The sequence below is a fragment of the Pistacia vera genome, unplaced genomic scaffold (assembly GCF_008641045.1).
Source record: "Pistacia vera cultivar Batoury unplaced genomic scaffold, PisVer_v2 Contig111, whole genome shotgun sequence".
Taxonomy (NCBI): domain Eukaryota; kingdom Viridiplantae; phylum Streptophyta; class Magnoliopsida; order Sapindales; family Anacardiaceae; genus Pistacia; species Pistacia vera.
Window position 1 is genome coordinate 227,456 of NW_022195149.1, and position 18,176 is coordinate 245,631.

Below are 18,176 nucleotides of genomic sequence, written 5' to 3' on the forward strand. Positions count from 1 at the left end.
GAGCCGAGCCAACAAGGCAGCAGGATTTTGACTAGAGATTATCCGCCCGTGCTGAAAGATAGTGATATGTGGTTGAGAGCTTTACATCACCGCCGTAGTCACAGTCCCCGACTAGACTTCCGGTAACCTCTTACTCCCTAGCCCTCACTATATTAGCCTTTCAGCCTTGCTGACTTGAGCGTCGGAGTGCCTACAGTAAACACCACCCCGGTGTTTCCCGTTCGCTTCACGCGTGTGTTTTTCTACGTGTGCAGGTACAGCAGATCGCTAGTGGCCTCATCCTCACGGGATCAGACCCCCCTTCCATACAGGTAGATTTTTACGTCTACAGAAAGTAAGTTTGACTGTTTGAGCTACAATTTATTAACAGAATTCGCACTCCATTATCCAAGTAGTACTGGATATCTTATTGTACAATTTTTAAGCAATTGTTTGTTTGGTGCTGTTGTTGTTTGGGTGGAAGTGATGTGTGGAGATTATTTTTGGCATGGAATTCTTTCTGACTTTGATTGGTGTTGTTGGTGTTTGGGTGGAAGTGATGTATGGGCAGTATATATTACAATCTTAGTACTCTCAAATTACCCTTTCTGAATGATGCGTTGCAGATAGTGGATTGTCTATGAATTTTGGTAACATTTTGCCATATGGATTCAATCATTTGAAGGTTTGTCTTCGGATGTCCTTTAAGCTCTGTGATTTCCAAACTTATGAATTATTTTTGCCATGGTTATATAATTTTATTTGTATTAATAACAGGCATTTTCAGAACTAGAATTCAAGCCACTGTATAACTTTTATATGCAAATAAAAAGATCTACTTTATTTTATCATTTTTGCTTTTGTTTTGAAATAGTGTTAATCCAGATTTTGAAATTTTACTCATCCCTTTTATCATTTGGAAGCCATAAACTGTCCATGCTTTAGTGTAAAGAATTGGGGACAATATACAATCCCAGTTTGTAGCCATTACATAAACTTATTTACATGGGTGTTGTAAATATTTTAATCTTGTAGTTGTTGTAATACAAATAAAGTTTCAACAAGCCAGTTGTAATGGTTGGGAGGCCAGCTTTTAATTACTCAACTTACTGGAAGAGGAATTTGAAATGTTAGATTAGCACTTAGTATATAACAGTATGATTTTAAAATGTGTTGACGTCATCATGATGTGTGATGACGTCACCGATCCAACCGACGGTCTAACCGGTTGGACCGATTGAACTATGACCCGGCCAGCAGAGCGGGTTGCCCTCAGGTCTGGTTTTTAAAACAATGACTGAAATAGACCTACGATAGGTAAGATAAAGTCATAAATACCCTTCGTTTGTCTCATACTAATCTTTTGATACATAATCGAGAATCTTTTGAAAAAAAAATAAAGAATTTGGGAAAATTTAATTAATTATAGCATTACATTATATATTTATAGTATAATTACTTAATTAATTATAACATTTCATTATAAACATTAGTTTTATACCTAATTAAATGATTAAAAATTTAATTAATTATAATACTACATTAAAGATTTATAGTATGATTACTTAATTTACTATAACATTACATTATAGTATGATCAGATAATTAATTATAATATTACATAATTAAATAATTACTTAATTGATTATGACATTATATTATAAACATTAGTAATTACTAATTTACTACATAAACATTAGCATAATACTTAATTAAATAATTAGAAATTTAATTAATTATAACATTACATTATAAATTTATAATACGATTACTTAGTTAATTTTAACATTACATTATAATTAAATAATTATTGAATTAATTATAACATTTTATTATAAACAAATTAATTATAATATTATATTAAAGATTTATAGTATGATTATTTAATTTATTATAACATTTCATTATAGTATGATTACATAATTAGACGATTATGACATTATATTATAAATATTAATTATAACATTACATTATAAACAAATAATTAATTAATTAAATGATTAGAAATTTAATTAATTAAGCATTACATTATAGTTAAATAATTATTTAATTAAATTATAACATTATTACACTACATTATATTATGACCACTTAATTAATTATAACATTACATAGTTAAATGATTACTTAATTAGTTATAAATTTATAACATGACATTATAAACATTAGTAATTTATAACATTACATTACATTACTTAATTAAATGGTTAAAAAATTAATTAATTATAACAGTATATTATAAATTTATAATATAATTACTTAATCAATTATAACATTTTATTATAAACATCAATATATTAATTAAATAAATATAAATTTAATTAATTATAATATTAAATTATAGATTTATAGTATGATTACTTAATTCACTATAACGTTACATCATAGTATGATAACATAATTAATTATAACATTACATAATTATTTAATTACTTAATTGATTATGACATTATGTTATAAACATTAGTAATTTACTACATAAACATTAGTATAATACTTCGTTAAATGATTATAAATTTAATTAATTATAATATATTAATATTATATTATAAATTTATAGTACGATTACTTAATTAATTGTAACATTATCTTTTAAACAAATGATTACTTAATTAAATTATTACGTAATTAATTATAAGATTATTATATTACATTACATTATATTATGATCACTTAATTAATTATAGCATTACATAGTTAAATGTTTACTTAATTAGTTATAAATTTATAACATTACATTATAAATATTAGTAATTTACTACATTATTACATTACTTAATTAAATAATTAAAAGTTTAATTAATTATAATATTACATTATAGATTTATAATATGATTACTTAATCAATTATAACATTCCACTATAAACATTAGTACATTACTTAATTGATGATTAAAAATTTAATTAATTATAATATTAGATTATAGATTTATAGTATGATTACTTAATTCATTATAACATTATATTATAGTATGATCACATAATTAATTATAACATTACATAATTAAATGATTACTTAATTGATTATGACATTATATTATAAACATTAGTAATTTACACAATACTTAATTAAATGATTAGAATTTTAATTAATTATAATATTACATTATAAATTTATAGTATAATTACTTAATTAATTATAATATTCTATTATAAACATTAATACAATACTTAATTAAATGATTAAAAATTTAATTAATTATAATATTACATTATAGTTAAATAGGATAATACTTTATTAATTATAACATTTCAATTTACATTGTAGTATAATTACTTAATAAATTATAACATTACATAATTAAACAATTACTTAATTAATTATAACATTATGTTATAAACATTAGTAATTAATTAAATGATTAGAAATTTAATTGATCATAATGTTACATTATTGTTAAATAATTGCTTAATTAATTATAACTTTATAATATTACATTATAAACATTATTAATTTACTACATTGGTTATTAGTACATTACTTAATTAAATGGTTAAAAAATCTAATTAATTGTAACATTACATTTTGAATTTATAGTATGATTATTTAATTAATTATAACATTACATTATAAACATTAATACAATATTTAATCAAATAATTAGAAATTTAATTAATTATAATATTATATTATAAATATATAGTATGATTACTTAATTAATTATAACATTACATTATAATTAAATAATTACTTAATTAATTACAACATTACTATATTACATTATAAACATTAATAATTTATAACATTAAATTTACTACATTAGTATTTAGTAGGGGAGCATCAAAGAAGTTGGTGGCAATTTCTAACTTTCTATATTGTTGTTTATTTGAATGATTTTGGTGAAGTTATTTAATGTGAATTGTGATGAATAATTGTTTGTGTTTTGGTTTTGATTGAGGAATTTTATGTGAATTGTGATGAATTAATTGAATCAAATGTTGCTTAGAGATTAGAGGATTTATGAGTTACACTGGACACAAATAAATGAGTAATCAAAATTTGTTAGGGGTGCATTTGTAAATTTTTAAGGTATTTTTGTCATTTTTTAAACTAATACGGGGTAATTCATTTTTTACAGGGTACCCGGAAAAGGAACCAGAACTTACATTTTAGGTTCCAGTTCCTTAAATTTAAGAACCTGCACTGTGCAGTTCCAGTTCCTTTTTTTGGGAAGCTATACTGTGCAGTTCCGATTCTGATTCCCTCGAGAAATGCAGGGTACCCAAAATCGCTCACCCCTAAATTATTAATATCCATAATGAATAAGATTAATTTCTTTTTCCATCTTTATTTTTTAATAATTAATGATTAAAATCTTAAATTTTGCTCTATTCGTGTTCCATACACCATAATTGGTGATATATTTCTTCAAGAATAAAGATAGGTTGACAAACATTTTTTATAAACTTTTCTCATTAACATTGACGTGACAGTTCGTAATTGATTAACTCATATTTGGTTAGGCGAGACTCATTTCGATCTGATTAATTATAATCTGACATTTCGCTTTTATGAGAGAAAGTTAATGAAAAAAGTTTGTAAGTGTAGTATTACTGGTGGATCGAGACCTCATGGAAGATTTGAGGTGCTAATAAAGAAAACGGTTTAGCCTTCTAACATTCAAAATAACTATTTTTGGGCTTATATCCATCTGGAAATTGTTTATCGTCGGATTATGAGGAGCTCAATCAGTTTTAGTTTAGTTCTTCAAATAAAGATCTTGATAATCGCGGCTATCGTAGAAATGTTGCAGCATTGTTTTACAGCCCTACAAAGGTGATCGAACGATGTCCAACCTACCTTTTTTAAACAAGAGAAACAGAAAGAGAGACATTTACAACTACAGGGATCAAAACTTTTATATGAAAAACCAGCCATTCCAAGTACTTCAAGGCGAAGTACTCCTATTCCTATACATCGTTAACGCAGATATGCTACTACTCATGTCACATCTATTTACCACAAATGGCACCCCTTGTCACAAGCATTATTCCCCTCACCCACAGCTCAGCCACTTCCAACCCGCCCTCGCACACAAAATGCACCTCCTTGTTCTTGGTAGTCACTACCCGAAACACTCCAGGTTCATCAGCATCACCTTTCCGCTGCCTATTCCTCCTAAATGCGGGGCTTGGCCCCAATTCTGCCATTCGGCATATTACATTTTTACGCCTTGAATTTCCCCACCGCAGCACACCTTCTGACCCCAACATTCTTAGATCTTTACCATGTGGAGTGCTTTTGCCTCCCTTGGTGTGTTTTTGTACTTGGGCACCACTTAACACCAGCTTGCGAGCCAGCTCATCTAGAATCACACGTTCTGCATCATTTTTCGATTCGGAAATCTTTCTTGCAAGCGAGAGTGCTGTTTCACCTTTAGCATTCTTGATATCGCAAATGGCTCCTCTTCTGATCAACAGTTCACACATGGATCCATGGCCTTCTCTTGCTGCTAACATGAGTGGAGTATAACCACTGCCATCAGGGACATTAACATCATAACCCCTACTTGTTAACAACTTGACTGCATCCAAGTCCCCACGACGTGCTGCACAATGTAAAGCATAGAACCCTCCAGCAAAACGGTTTCCCTTTTCAAGTGCAAATTCAAGCATCACCTTCTCAAAGAGGTCACGGTTCTGGTTCAACTCAGAAAGCATAATTGCAGTTTTGCCAGATTTGTTGAGCAGCTTAACATCAGCCCCAGCAAATACCAATAGACGAAATACTTCAACATGACCCTTCAAAGCAGCGACCATGACAGCAGAGAAGCCATTATCATCCTGATAATCAAGATTAACCTCTCCCCATCGAATTAGAGCTTTCAAGGCCTCAATATCACCAGACTGGGCTACAAACATCAGGGGAGAAAAGACAGATATATTGCTTGATTTTGGAATTTTTCCAGCTTTAATTACATCTACTACTGCTTGTTGAAAACCAAGGGACCACCAGTTTGAACCAGCAATTGAACTTGTGGACTCACCAGCAACATTGACTAACCCAAAATCAGCACCAGCCTGGGCCAAAACCTTGAGACAATCTTCTTGCTTATATTTCACACATATCATCAGAGCTGTGTCACCAGATTCTGTCTTGGAGTTCACATCACAACCAAAATCAATCAGGGATTGAAGAATGGTGGACAAGCCAAGACGTGCAGCAATGTGTATAGGACGGAACTCAGTTTTCTGGGTTGTTATTATAGGGCATTCTACATTGGCACCACAGCCCAGAAGGACATTGACTGCTCCTGAATTGCCACAAAGGATTGCATGGTGAAGGAGGGTTCTTCCATAGTGAGGACTGTCAGGGGAAACGTATTGCAGGAGCATGCGTAAGATAGAACCACTAACTTCAAAATACTCCACTGCACACCAGGTGATCGCATAGGGTTCAGCTAGTCCAGCACCAACTCGAAATTCTTCACCTATAGTAGTGTCCCATGACCATGCTCCAAGTCTTACTCTAATATCTGTGTCTGCACCAGCCTGCTTCATTTTGGAATCAAAAGAGGTTTATCAGTCATATGAGGAAAACAAAATTAATAGAAAGGATATATAAATTAAAAAAAAAAAAAAAAAAAAAAAGATTATCAGCATATACGATAAAAAGTTTTTATATCCAATATTTAGTTAGTCGAACAGATCAACCAATCATGTATGCAAGGAGCATGAGAACTATTGTTCAGAACAAATCAGCATCCGAAGGTACAGATCCAGCTGTACAGTTGTTACATAATCACATTTCATACAGGAGACCCATCCATTGGCCATTAAAGGAATGACAAATAGAGTTCCCAGAAATGGGCTCCTACAAACTTGGACTTTATAGTGATCCATTTTATTTAGAATTCGATACTGAAAATGGAGGGGGGAAGCTCACCTGTAGCAATAAACGGACAACAGAGACCTGCCTACTAACAACAGCAGCAACAAGTGGAGTACAATCTACATTAGTGTGAAGAGAAGGCTTGAATGACTGTAGTAGAAATCGATCAGTTGCACTCACATCAACTCGACACTGCCATTAGGAACAACTATGTCATTAACAAACATGTAGTCATATAATAACTGATTTAGGAGATTACTAAATTCCCTAGAAAACATAATAAGAAATACATAACAGCAGAACAATGATTGCTCTAATTTTTGTTTTACTGCTAGGGTCTAACTCTTCTGAAAATTGCTACTAGACAACCCACATTATTATCAAGTATGACGATTTACCTTCATGATAGTGTCCACCACATCCACAAATCCCCTGCAGCATGCCATGACGAGAGCATGCACAGCAACATGGGGCCGAATCAAATCAGAACCCATGAGCAGCTCTGCAAGCTTTGCTCGACCATGACAGCTTGCTTCTATCAAAGCCTCTTCACAAGCTGGCTGAGAAGCCCCGGCTTTAAGCAAGATCTCCAGAATCTTAAGATGGCCCTCCCTCACTGCTACCGTTGTCGCAAAGCCCCTGAAGAGTTTCTGGTTCACATCAGCTCCAACGCTCTGTCATTTCAGTTCCAATCTTCAGTACATTGCAAAGATGGTGAAAAGACTCCACAAGATATCATTTATGCTTTTCTTTAAAAAAAAAAAAAAAAAAAAAAAAATTCTCTTTTGTATTTGCTCAAAATCTTAATAAGGTTAACTATACAAAACAAAATTACAACTGTAGTAAGCATCTTGGTTTCTTCACTGAGAACTGATATTCATGGCCACACACGGACAAAAATTGGTGTAATGGACAAAGAAGCATGGAACTTTCATGAAAAAGTAAGTGAAGGTTCATTAATTAGAACGATGAGGGCGATGCATCATCATTCATGTATGTGTACTGTTATGTACTTCAGGGTTTGACTAATTATCAGACAACTCAGCATGGGCCTTTTGCATAAAATATTCTCCATTAAATATACAAAATATCTAATGCTTTAATTCCATCGCCTAATTACAGATATTACTCTCAAAGATTATGGAAGGGATTCCTATCTACTATGTATCTAGTCTTTCAAAACGGAACTAAAATAATACTAAAATAAAATTGTTCAATGAATGCAAATCAGATATGGGACCGGAACAGGAAAAAGCATTAAAGTTAAGAAGACAGTGAATCTTTGAAGATACAAAAGGGGTAATGAGCTTTATTTTCTAAGTTAATTCCCGCAGAACGGAACATAACATGAAACCTTAGCTTCTTCAATCTAGAAAGCCAAAGATCGAAAAGTGCAAAAGAATCATGAGATCAGCAAATCTCAACAATAAAACTAGAGGAGGAAAAAAAAAACTAATCTATTGTCTCGTAATAAATTTCATAAGAGAAGAAAAATATGCAGTTTAAAAGTTTTGATTTCACTTAAATCAACAATGTGGATAACTAGAGCTTGGAGTCTCGGCTTTAAGTCCTCTACACCAGTGATCCGATCAACAGTGTTCGAATGCAAATTTGATAAAGTACTAAAATGTACAAATAAAAATAAAAATTCAATGAAATATGAACAGAGGACACTTAACAAAATCCAAATAATCATAGAAGCACGAAAATATTTAAAATTCACTTGAAACGACTGTTCAAATCTCAGTTTGCTTTGGCAGTGATCTACATGTTTTGATAAGCAAAACTTAGACTCACTTTCAAAACGTTCATAAAATTTTTTTTGATAAAAAATATATCACAAAAACGGTGGAAAAAGTCCGAAACGACAATGCAAATAAAACAGTAGAATAAATTTGAATTCGTTAGCCCATGATCTGATCATATACCAGTAGTTTCTTCACAAGAGTGACATTTCCACTATGAGCAGCTAAGAACAGAGCCGTAACGTCAGTTTTAAACTCCTCGAACTCAACGCAAACTTCGCTCGCCGATTCCTCGCGAAGCACCAACTCCGTCTTCCTCGTCTTCAAGCAAACGGCGCCGACAAAGTTGACATCGACGAAAGGATCGGCGATGCACTCCGTTGCCGATTTCAGATCGCCGGAAAGCGTGGCTTCCAGAAGTCTCTGAGAAACCTCGGCCTCGTAGTCCACCGGCACCACCTGCTTAACGGAGACAGAAAACACCGGCATTGTGTCGTCCGTGAAAAGTGCCGCGAGGCTTCAGTGCTGGTGGTGTACGGAAGGGGTGCTACTTCAGGTGAGTATTCTAAGTTGAGCTGGATTTGATTTTGATTTTAAGTTTTGAGTTTGTGTCTGGAGACACGAAGCTCGAGAGAGAAGAGAAACTTGAAAGAAGAGAGCGCCAGGAAAGGGAGAGGGAAGGCTTGTATTTATGGGGTTAGTATTAGCCTCAGTTAAAAACAATAAGCTGTTGGATTGAATTAATTATTAATTGTTGCTTGCTGCAGTCAATAGTGTGTTATTTAAAGACGTGGGACCAGATTTAAAATGAAAGGATATGTTGACGAGCCGCAATAAGGCTCAGCTGGGGAAGGATTTTGCATATAAATCAGGGCCGTCAATTGATGGCTATATGATTTTGGACAACATCATCATCAAACAACCAATTAAACTGAATAATAAAATTACTGTATAAGAAGACCAGTTGTTATGGTTAAAGCTTATGGAAGACGATTCACGAACAAACATGTAGTCATATAAAACTGATTGGTGGATCGAGACCTCATGGAAGATTTGAGGTTGCTAATAAAGAAAACGGTTTAGCCTTCTAACATTCAAAATAACTATTTTGGGGCTTATATCCATCTGGAAATTGTTTATCGTCGGATTATGAGGAGCTCAATCAGTTTTTAGTTTATTTCTTAAAATAAAGATCTTGATAATCGCGGCTATCGTAGAAATGTTGCAGCATTGTTTTACAGCCCTACTAAGGTGATCAAACGATGTCCAACCTACCTTTTTTAAACAAGAGAAACAGAAAGAGAGACATTTACAACTACAGGGATCAAAACTTTTATATGAAAAACCAGCCATTCCAAGTACTTCAAGGCGAAGTACTCCTATTCCTATACATCGTTAACGCAGATATGCTACTACTCATGTCACATCTATTTACCACAAATGGCACCCCTTGTCACAAGCATTATTCCCCTCACCCACAGCTCAGCCACTTCCAACCCGCCCTCGCACACAAAATGCACCTCCTTGTTCTTGGTAGTCACTACCCGAAACACTCCAGGTTCATCAGCATCACCTTTCCGCTGCCTATTCCTCCTAAATGCGGGGCTTGGCCCCAATTCTGCCATTCGGCATATTACATTTTTACGCCTTGAATTTCCCCACCGCAGCACACCTTCTGACCCCAACATTCTTAGATCTTTACCATGTGGAGTGCTTTTGCCTCCCTTGGTGTGTTTTTGTACTTGGGCACCACTTAACACCAGCTTGCGAGCCAGCTCATCTAGAATCACACGTTCTGCATCATTTTTCGATTCGGAAATCTTTCTTGCAAGCGAGAGTGCTGTTTCACCTTTAGCATTCTTGATATCGCAAATGGCTCCTCTTCTGATCAACAGTTCACACATGGATCCATGGCCTTCTCTTGCTGCTAACATGAGTGGAGTATAACCACTGCCATCAGGGACATTAACATCATAACCCCTACTTGTTAACAACTTGACTGCATCCAAGTCCCCACGACGTGCTGCACAATGTAAAGCATAGAACCCTCCAGCAAAACGGTTTCCCTTTTCAAGTGCAAATTCAAGCATCACCTTCTCAAAGAGGTCACGGTTCTGGTTCAACTCAGAAAGCATAATTGCAGTTTTGCCAGATTTGTTGAGCAGCTTAACATCAGCCCCAGCAAATACCAATAGACGAAATACTTCAACATGACCCTTCAAAGCAGCGACCATGACAGCAGAGAAGCCATTATCATCCTGATAATCAAGATTAACCTCTCCCCATCGAATTAGAGCTTTCAAGGCCTCAATATCACCAGACTGGGCTACAAACATCAGGGGAGAAAAGACAGATATATTGCTTGATTTTGGAATTTTTCCAGCTTTAATTACATCTACTACTGCTTGTTGAAAACCAAGGGACCACCAGTTTGAACCAGCAATTGAACTTGTGGACTCACCAGCAACATTGACTAACCCAAAATCAGCACCAGCCTGGGCCAAAACCTTGAGACAATCTTCTTGCTTATATTTCACACATATCATCAGAGCTGTGTCACCAGATTCTGTCTTGGAGTTCACATCACAACCAAAATCAATCAGGGATTGAAGAATGGTGGACAAGCCAAGACGTGCAGCAATGTGTATAGGACGGAACTCAGTTTTCTGGGTTGTTATTATAGGGCATTCTACATTGGCACCACAGCCCAGAAGGACATTGACTGCTCCTGAATTGCCACAAAGGATTGCATGGTGAAGGAGGGTTCTTCCATAGTGAGGACTGTCAGGGGAAACGTATTGCAGGAGCATGCGTAAGATAGAACCACTAACTTCAAAATACTCCACTGCACACCAGGTGATCGCATAGGGTTCAGCTAGTCCAGCACCAACTCGAAATTCTTCACCTATAGTAGTGTCCCATGACCATGCTCCAAGTCTTACTCTAACATCTATGTCTGCACCAGCCTGCTTCATTTTGGAATCAAAAGAGGGTTATCAGTCGTATGAGGGAAACAAAATTAATAGAAAGGATATATAAATTAAAAAAAAAAAAAAAAAAAAAAAGATTATCAGCATATACGATAAAAAGTTTTTATATCCAATATTTAGTTAGTCGAACAGATCAATAAATCATGTATGCAAGGAGCATGAGAACTATTGTTCAGAACAAATCAGCATCCGAAGGTACAGATCCAGCTGTACAGTTGTTACATAATCACATTTCATACAGGAGACCCATCCATTGGCCATTAAAGGAATGACAAATAGAGTTCCCAGAAATGGGCTCCTACAAACTTGGACTTTATAGTGATCCATTTTATTTAGAATTCGATACTGAAAATGGAGGGGGGAAGCTCACCTGTAGCAATAAACGGACAACAGAGACCTGCCTACTAACAACAGCAGCAACAAGTGGAGTACAATCTACATTAGTGTGAAGAGAAGGCTTGAATGACTGTAGTAGAAATCGATCAGTTGCACTCACATCAACTCGACACTGCCATTAGGAACAACTATGTCATTAACAAACATGTAGTCATATAATAACTGATTTAGGAGATTACTAAATTCCCTAGAAAACATAATAAGAAATACATAACAGCAGAACAATGATTGCTCTAATTTTTGTTTTACTGCTAGGGTCTAACTCTTCTGAAAATTGCTACTAGACAACCCACATTATTATCAAGTATGACGATTTACCTTCATGATAGTGTCCACCACATCCACAAATCCCCTGCAGCATGCCATGACGAGAGCATGCACAGCAACATGGGGCCGAATCAAATCAGAACCCATGAGCAGCTCTGCAAGCTTTGCTCGACCATGACAGCTTGCTTCTATCAAAGCCTCTTCACAAGCTGGCTGAGAAGCCCCGGCTTTAAGCAAGATCTCCAGAATCTTAAGATGGCCCTCCCTCACTGCTACCGTTGTCGCAAAGCCCCTGAAGAGTTTCTGGTTCACATCAGCTCCAACGCTCTGTCATTTCAGTTCCAATCTTCAGTACATTGCAAAGATGGTGAAAAGACTCCACAAGATATCATTTATGCTTTTCTTTAAAAAAAAAAAAAAAAAAAAAAAAATTCTCTTTTGTATTTGCTCAAAATCTTAATAAGGTTAACTATACAAAACAAAATTACAACTGTAGTAAGCATCTTGGTTTCTTCACTGAGAACTGATATTCATGGCCACACACGGACAAAAATTGGTGTAATGGACAAAGAAGCATGGAACTTTCATGAAAAAGTAAGTGAAGGTTCATTAATTAGAACGATGAGGGCGATGCATCATCATTCATGTATGTGTACTGTTATGTACTTCAGGGTTTGACTAATTATCAGACAACTCAGCATGGACCTTTTGCATAAAATATTCTCCATTAAATATACAAAATATCTAATGCTTTAATTCCATCGCCTAATTACAGATATTACTCTCAAAGATTATGGAAGGGATTCCTATCTACTATGTATCTAGTCTTTCAAAACGGAACTAAAATAATACTAAAATAAAATTGTTCAATGAATGCAAATCAGATATGGGACCGGAACAGGAAAAAGCATTAAAGTTAAGAAGACAGTGAATCTTTGAAGATACAAAAGGGGTAATGAGCTTTATTTTCTAAGTTAATTCCCGCAGAACGGAACATAACATGAAACCTTAGCTTCTTCAATCTAGAAAGCCAAAGATCGAAAAGTGCAAAAGAATCATGAGATCAGCAAATCTCAACAATAAAACTAGAGGAGGAAAAAAAAAACTAATCTATTGTCTCGTAATAAATTTCATAAGAGAAGAAAAATATGCAGTTTAAAAGTTTTGATTTCACTTAAATCAACAATGTGGATAACTAGAGCTTGGAGTCTCGGCTTTAAGTCCTCTACACCAGTGATCCGATCAACAGTGTTCGAATGCAAATTTGATAAAGTACTAAAATGTACAAATAAAAATAAAAATTCAATGAAATATGAACAGAGGACACTTAACAAAATCCAAATAATCATAGAAGCACGAAAATATTTAAAATTCACTTGAAACGACTGTTCAAATCTCAGTTTGCTTTGGCAGTGATCTACATGTTTTGATAAGCAAAACTTAGACTCACTTTCAAAACGTTCATAAAATTTTTTTTGATAAAAAATATATCACAAAAACGGTGGAAAAAGTCCGAAACGACAATGCAAATAAAACAGTAGAATAAATTTGAATTCGTTAGCCCATGATCTGATCATATACCAGTAGTTTCTTCACAAGAGTGACATTTCCACTATGAGCAGCTAAGAACAGAGCCGTAACGTCAGTTTTAAACTCCTCGAACTCAACGCAAACTTCGCTCGCCGATTCCTCGCGAAGCACCAACTCCGTCTTCCTCGTCTTCAAGCAAACGGCGCCGACAAAGTTGACATCGACGAAAGGATCGGCGATGCACTCCGTTGCCGATTTCAGATCGCCGGAAAGCGTGGCTTCCAGAAGTCTCTGAGAAACCTCGGCCTCGTAGTCCACCGGCACCACCTGCTTAACGGAGACAGAAAACACCGGCATTGTGTCGTCCGTGAAAAGTGCCGCGAGGCTTCAGTGCTGGTGGTGTACGGAAGGGGTGCTACTTCAGGTGAGTATTCTAAGTTGAGCTGGATTTGATTTTGATTTTAAGTTTTGAGTTTGTGTCTGGAGACACGAAGCTCGAGAGAGAAGAGAAACTTGAAAGAAGAGAGCGCCAGGAAAGGGAGAGGGAAGGCTTGTATTTATGGGGTTAGTATTAGCCTCAGTTAAAAACAATAAGCTGTTGGATTGAATTAATTATTAATTGTTGCTTGCTGCAGTCAATAGTGTGTTATTTAAAGACGTGGGACCAGATTTGAAATGAAAGGATATGTTGACGAGCCGCAATAAGGCTCAGCTGGGGAAGGATTTTGCATATAAATCAGGGCCGTCAATTGATGGCTATATGATTTTGGACAACATCATCATCAAACAACCAATTAAACTGAATAATAAAATTACTGTATAAGAAGACCAGTTGTTATGGTTAAAGCTTATGGAAGACGATTCACGAATCACACTGAAAATCGTCTTTTGATGTTGCTGGGTGGTTCATTATCCGGTTTGTTGACAAGGTCAAAGATAAGATCTGTTCAGTAACTCTTTTGCCTTTTTCAAACTGATGAAAAGATAAAAAAAAAAAGGGGTACTCTATAATACTCTGTGGTGAATACGAGTGCTGGAGAAGCAACCTCCTCAGTCAATGTGGTTTTTACTGGTATTTACTTACACTTTGATTTTCAACTCAAGCTCTGGAGTCTTTCTGGGTCTTGGTCTTGGGTTGGTCAGTCCAATGCATAAAATCATAATCTATAATTCTGTTTCGTCTGCCAGTTTCTGATTTTGTCGACCATTCCGTATTCTATATAGCCTTTTATCATGTGGCTAGCTAGGGCCTATCACATTATGATCCGGTAGTGGCTACTGGCCAAGTAATTTATCAAATCATATTTATCCATAATCCATACTTAACTTTTAGCCTGAATATAAGTGTAATGCTATGCTTATTCACAATCTTATTAACCATCTTACAATCCTGGAAAATATAATAGTATAGTACAAGTATCATACGTATAATACCCATACTATATTATTATATTTTCCAGGATTGTAAGATGGTTAGTAAGATTGTGAGTAAGCATAGTTTTATTGATGATATAAAAGGTTCAATTTCATGCTTTCACTTAAGTTATTAAAGGAAAAGAGAGAAGTATTGGATGGAGCAGGCAGAAAGGGAGAGAAACAGATAAATCAAAAATGCTAAAATATTAAAAGGAGGTTATATAAACTTTTGAATTCGAGTATTTCAGACATTAATAAAAGTAGACTTTTACTCAGTCTATTATTCTAAGACTTTGAAGATTAGTTAAGCTACATACAAATAGTAAAACATTAAAAGAAGATGGTGAGAGAGAAGAAATATCACCAAAGATAGTGATGAGATTTTGGTTGGTGATTTCAATTTTAACCAACTTACATTTTCTTTTCATCTACCAATATTTAACCACTCTCATCCTAACACAGATCATGACATATACAATTTTGATATATCGATCACGTCAGTTTAAATATTTGACCAAATTAAATTAAATTTTGGAATATGATAGTCAAAAAATTAGTCATTGAGTAAAAGTTTTAAACAGAATTCATAAACACTATGATAGTAAAAACTGGTAAAAGAATTTATACTTGATTGCTGCAAAGAAAATCTTGGGGCGTATCGGATCCATGACCCACTTGGAATTGTGGCCCATCCGGATACTGATATGAGGGAACAGCTGGATGTAACAGATTTCTTTTACTGTTCCTCTTCTATGGAGATGAAGACAGTGGTATAGTTCGGAGTTGGGATCCTCACTTAACTGCGCAGAGAACGATTTGTTCGTGTCAAATCATACACCACGTGGCAGTTCATCGTTAAATTACCAAACTCATATGTGAATGCTGTCATTTTAGAATTTTGACAGCCCACCCAAAATTTTATAGAGAATCGGAGAATTTTGTATAAACTAACTAAAGTCAAAGCAGCAACAACACAGTGTGTTGTTTTGTTTTAATTATTTATAAATAATGACCCCCACTGTCAATATAATAGAATACCAAAAGAATTCTAGGAATTTGAACCTGATCCCCTCGTCTTCATCTCTGTTTCTCAATGGATTTTGTTAATAATTATCATATAAAATTAAAGGAGTTATTTTATTATGGGCTGTAGCTCCATAATCTTAAATTAAATTGCGAAGAAATTTAAATATATTTGGTAAAACGTGAAGTATTTGTTGTATTGCGGGCACAGCCGCATGGCATGGCTATCATGCAGGGCCTGTCGACTGTAGATATAGAATATAATAATAATATACGGAAGGAAAGGGGCATGGCCTTGCACGTGAGGTGGAGGCTTCTGTTTGTTTAATTTTATTTATTTATTTTGTATTATTTTATTCTTTGGTTTCGTGCTACGCATGTGAGTGTCTTTTGACTCAACACTCGCTACTCACATCAGTTTCTCCGAAGGTACGGACTGTTTTTGCCCTTTCATTTATATACACTATGCCCACCCACGTGTTATGTTTTCCCGCACTTATTCATCATGGGACTGCTCTCTCCACGTCTGAGATTAACTCGATAGTATTCTTTGAAAATTAATGTGTAATATAACATTATAATTACATGTTAATTTAACACATTGTTAAATCACCTGATATGATTTCCATATTAATCAGGGGATTTATTTATATTTAAGTATATTATTAAATTAGTTCTTATTTAAACAAAGTTTTATATATTACGTGAGGTTCATCATTATGGTTGTTATAGGTTGGTGCAGTCGATAAAAATTTCGTATAAACCACCACTTTTTAATTATTTGAATAGATAAATTTCTTATTATAATGGTTAATTAACTCTCTTTTGTTTTTTTCAAATACCGACTGATGCCCCCTACAGAACACTTATGCTTTCTCATTATTTTATTATTATTATTTTTTTAATCAGAGTATCCAAATCAATTTATATACACTTCAATTAATCTTTATAATCCAGTAAACACCCTATAGACTACAAACCCAAATGATCAGGTAAATCGTAATGTTATTATAGTAAGTAGCATCAAAATTTGAACCTAAAAACTCAAGAAATAAAATAAACTTTTTTAACCGTTACGCCAACCCCTTAATATTTTTCTTATTATATTTCTATTACGAGATATTATTTATTATTATCCCATGGAGTCAACTTTAAAACCATAAAAGCAATCATAATATTTTGAATTTGCACTAAGACAACTATTAGCGACATCTGGATTAATATAGTTATGATTAAATTATCAGAGTGCCCACTCTGCGTTGAAAACATTACTTGGATTACAAATCTTCTTATTCACTTAATCAAACTTTAGATGGTAAAATATAAGTTCATAAAAATCTGAAAAGAGACCCACCAAATTTTGGACCCCAACAGGCAGTGTGTTCTTGGTCCACCGTCCTCATTGCAATTGTCTTCCACGATTAAGACAGTGGAGAATCCTGATAATACATTCTTGATTTTCTCAACCACCCAAAAATAACCAACCGATTCATTATCATACACGGTTGCTAAATCAGGCTCAAGCTAAGTGGCCGCAGCACTAATTTTTTTCAATTTAAATTTGAAATCTTCCCTTTAGTACAGTTGGGGTATTTTAGATACATCTTTTATTTTATTTTTCGTGATATTTTTTAGTATTTTTTGTTAAATGAAATAAAGGTTTAAAATATTATTTCAAATTTGTACTTCCGCAGTACAAAAATAGCACTAGAATTTGAAAGCCTAGGGCGGCTAGGTTACTGAAATATTTATAAATAAATTAAGGAGTTCCATTAGTCGAGCGACACGAGTCACCGTCTGGAACTTTTTGCGAACTCTATGGAATGATTGTGTTTAATTCAAAATTTGAAGAAAATTGGTTAGATTTTTCAACAAACCCACAATAAAAAAAAAAAATGAAGTGGTCGCGGTCTATTTTAGCATATGGGTTCTGAAGTGGCGGTCCAAGATTGGGTAAGATGGGTGACTTGTTGAAGGGGCAAGAGAGATTGGTCTCCA

At 34.2% G+C, this 18,176-nt stretch overlaps 2 protein-coding genes across 3 annotated transcripts; both read right to left on the bottom strand.

Annotated features, from left to right (window-relative positions):
* Positions 1 to 4,809: 4,809 nt before the first annotated feature.
* LOC116140752 (ankyrin-1) lies at positions 4,810 to 9,205 on the bottom strand. The gene is made up of 4 exons (XM_031426332.1): positions 8,740 to 9,205; positions 7,210 to 7,485; positions 6,866 to 7,003; positions 4,810 to 6,471 (listed from the first exon to the last, which is right to left on the bottom strand). The coding sequence occupies exons 1-4, from the start codon at positions 9,043 to 9,045 to the stop codon at positions 4,933 to 4,935; spliced, it is 2,259 nt and encodes a 752-aa protein (XP_031282192.1). The 5' UTR covers positions 9,046 to 9,205; the 3' UTR covers positions 4,810 to 4,932.
* Positions 9,206 to 9,860: 655 nt separating this feature from the next.
* LOC116140761 (ankyrin-1-like) lies at positions 9,861 to 14,256 on the bottom strand. Of its 2 annotated transcripts, none has more exons than XM_031426350.1 (4): positions 13,791 to 14,256; positions 12,261 to 12,536; positions 11,917 to 12,054; positions 9,861 to 11,522 (listed from the first exon to the last, which is right to left on the bottom strand). In XM_031426350.1, exons 1-4 carry the CDS (start codon positions 14,094 to 14,096, stop codon positions 9,984 to 9,986), a joined length of 2,259 nt encoding a protein of 752 aa, XP_031282210.1. In that variant the 5' UTR covers positions 14,097 to 14,256; the 3' UTR covers positions 9,861 to 9,983. The 2 variants fall into 2 exon arrangements, with proteins under 2 accessions (XP_031282210.1, XP_031282203.1); XM_031426343.1 differs by having other exon boundaries at positions 9,861 to 11,525.
* Positions 14,257 to 18,176: the final 3,920 nt, after the last annotated feature.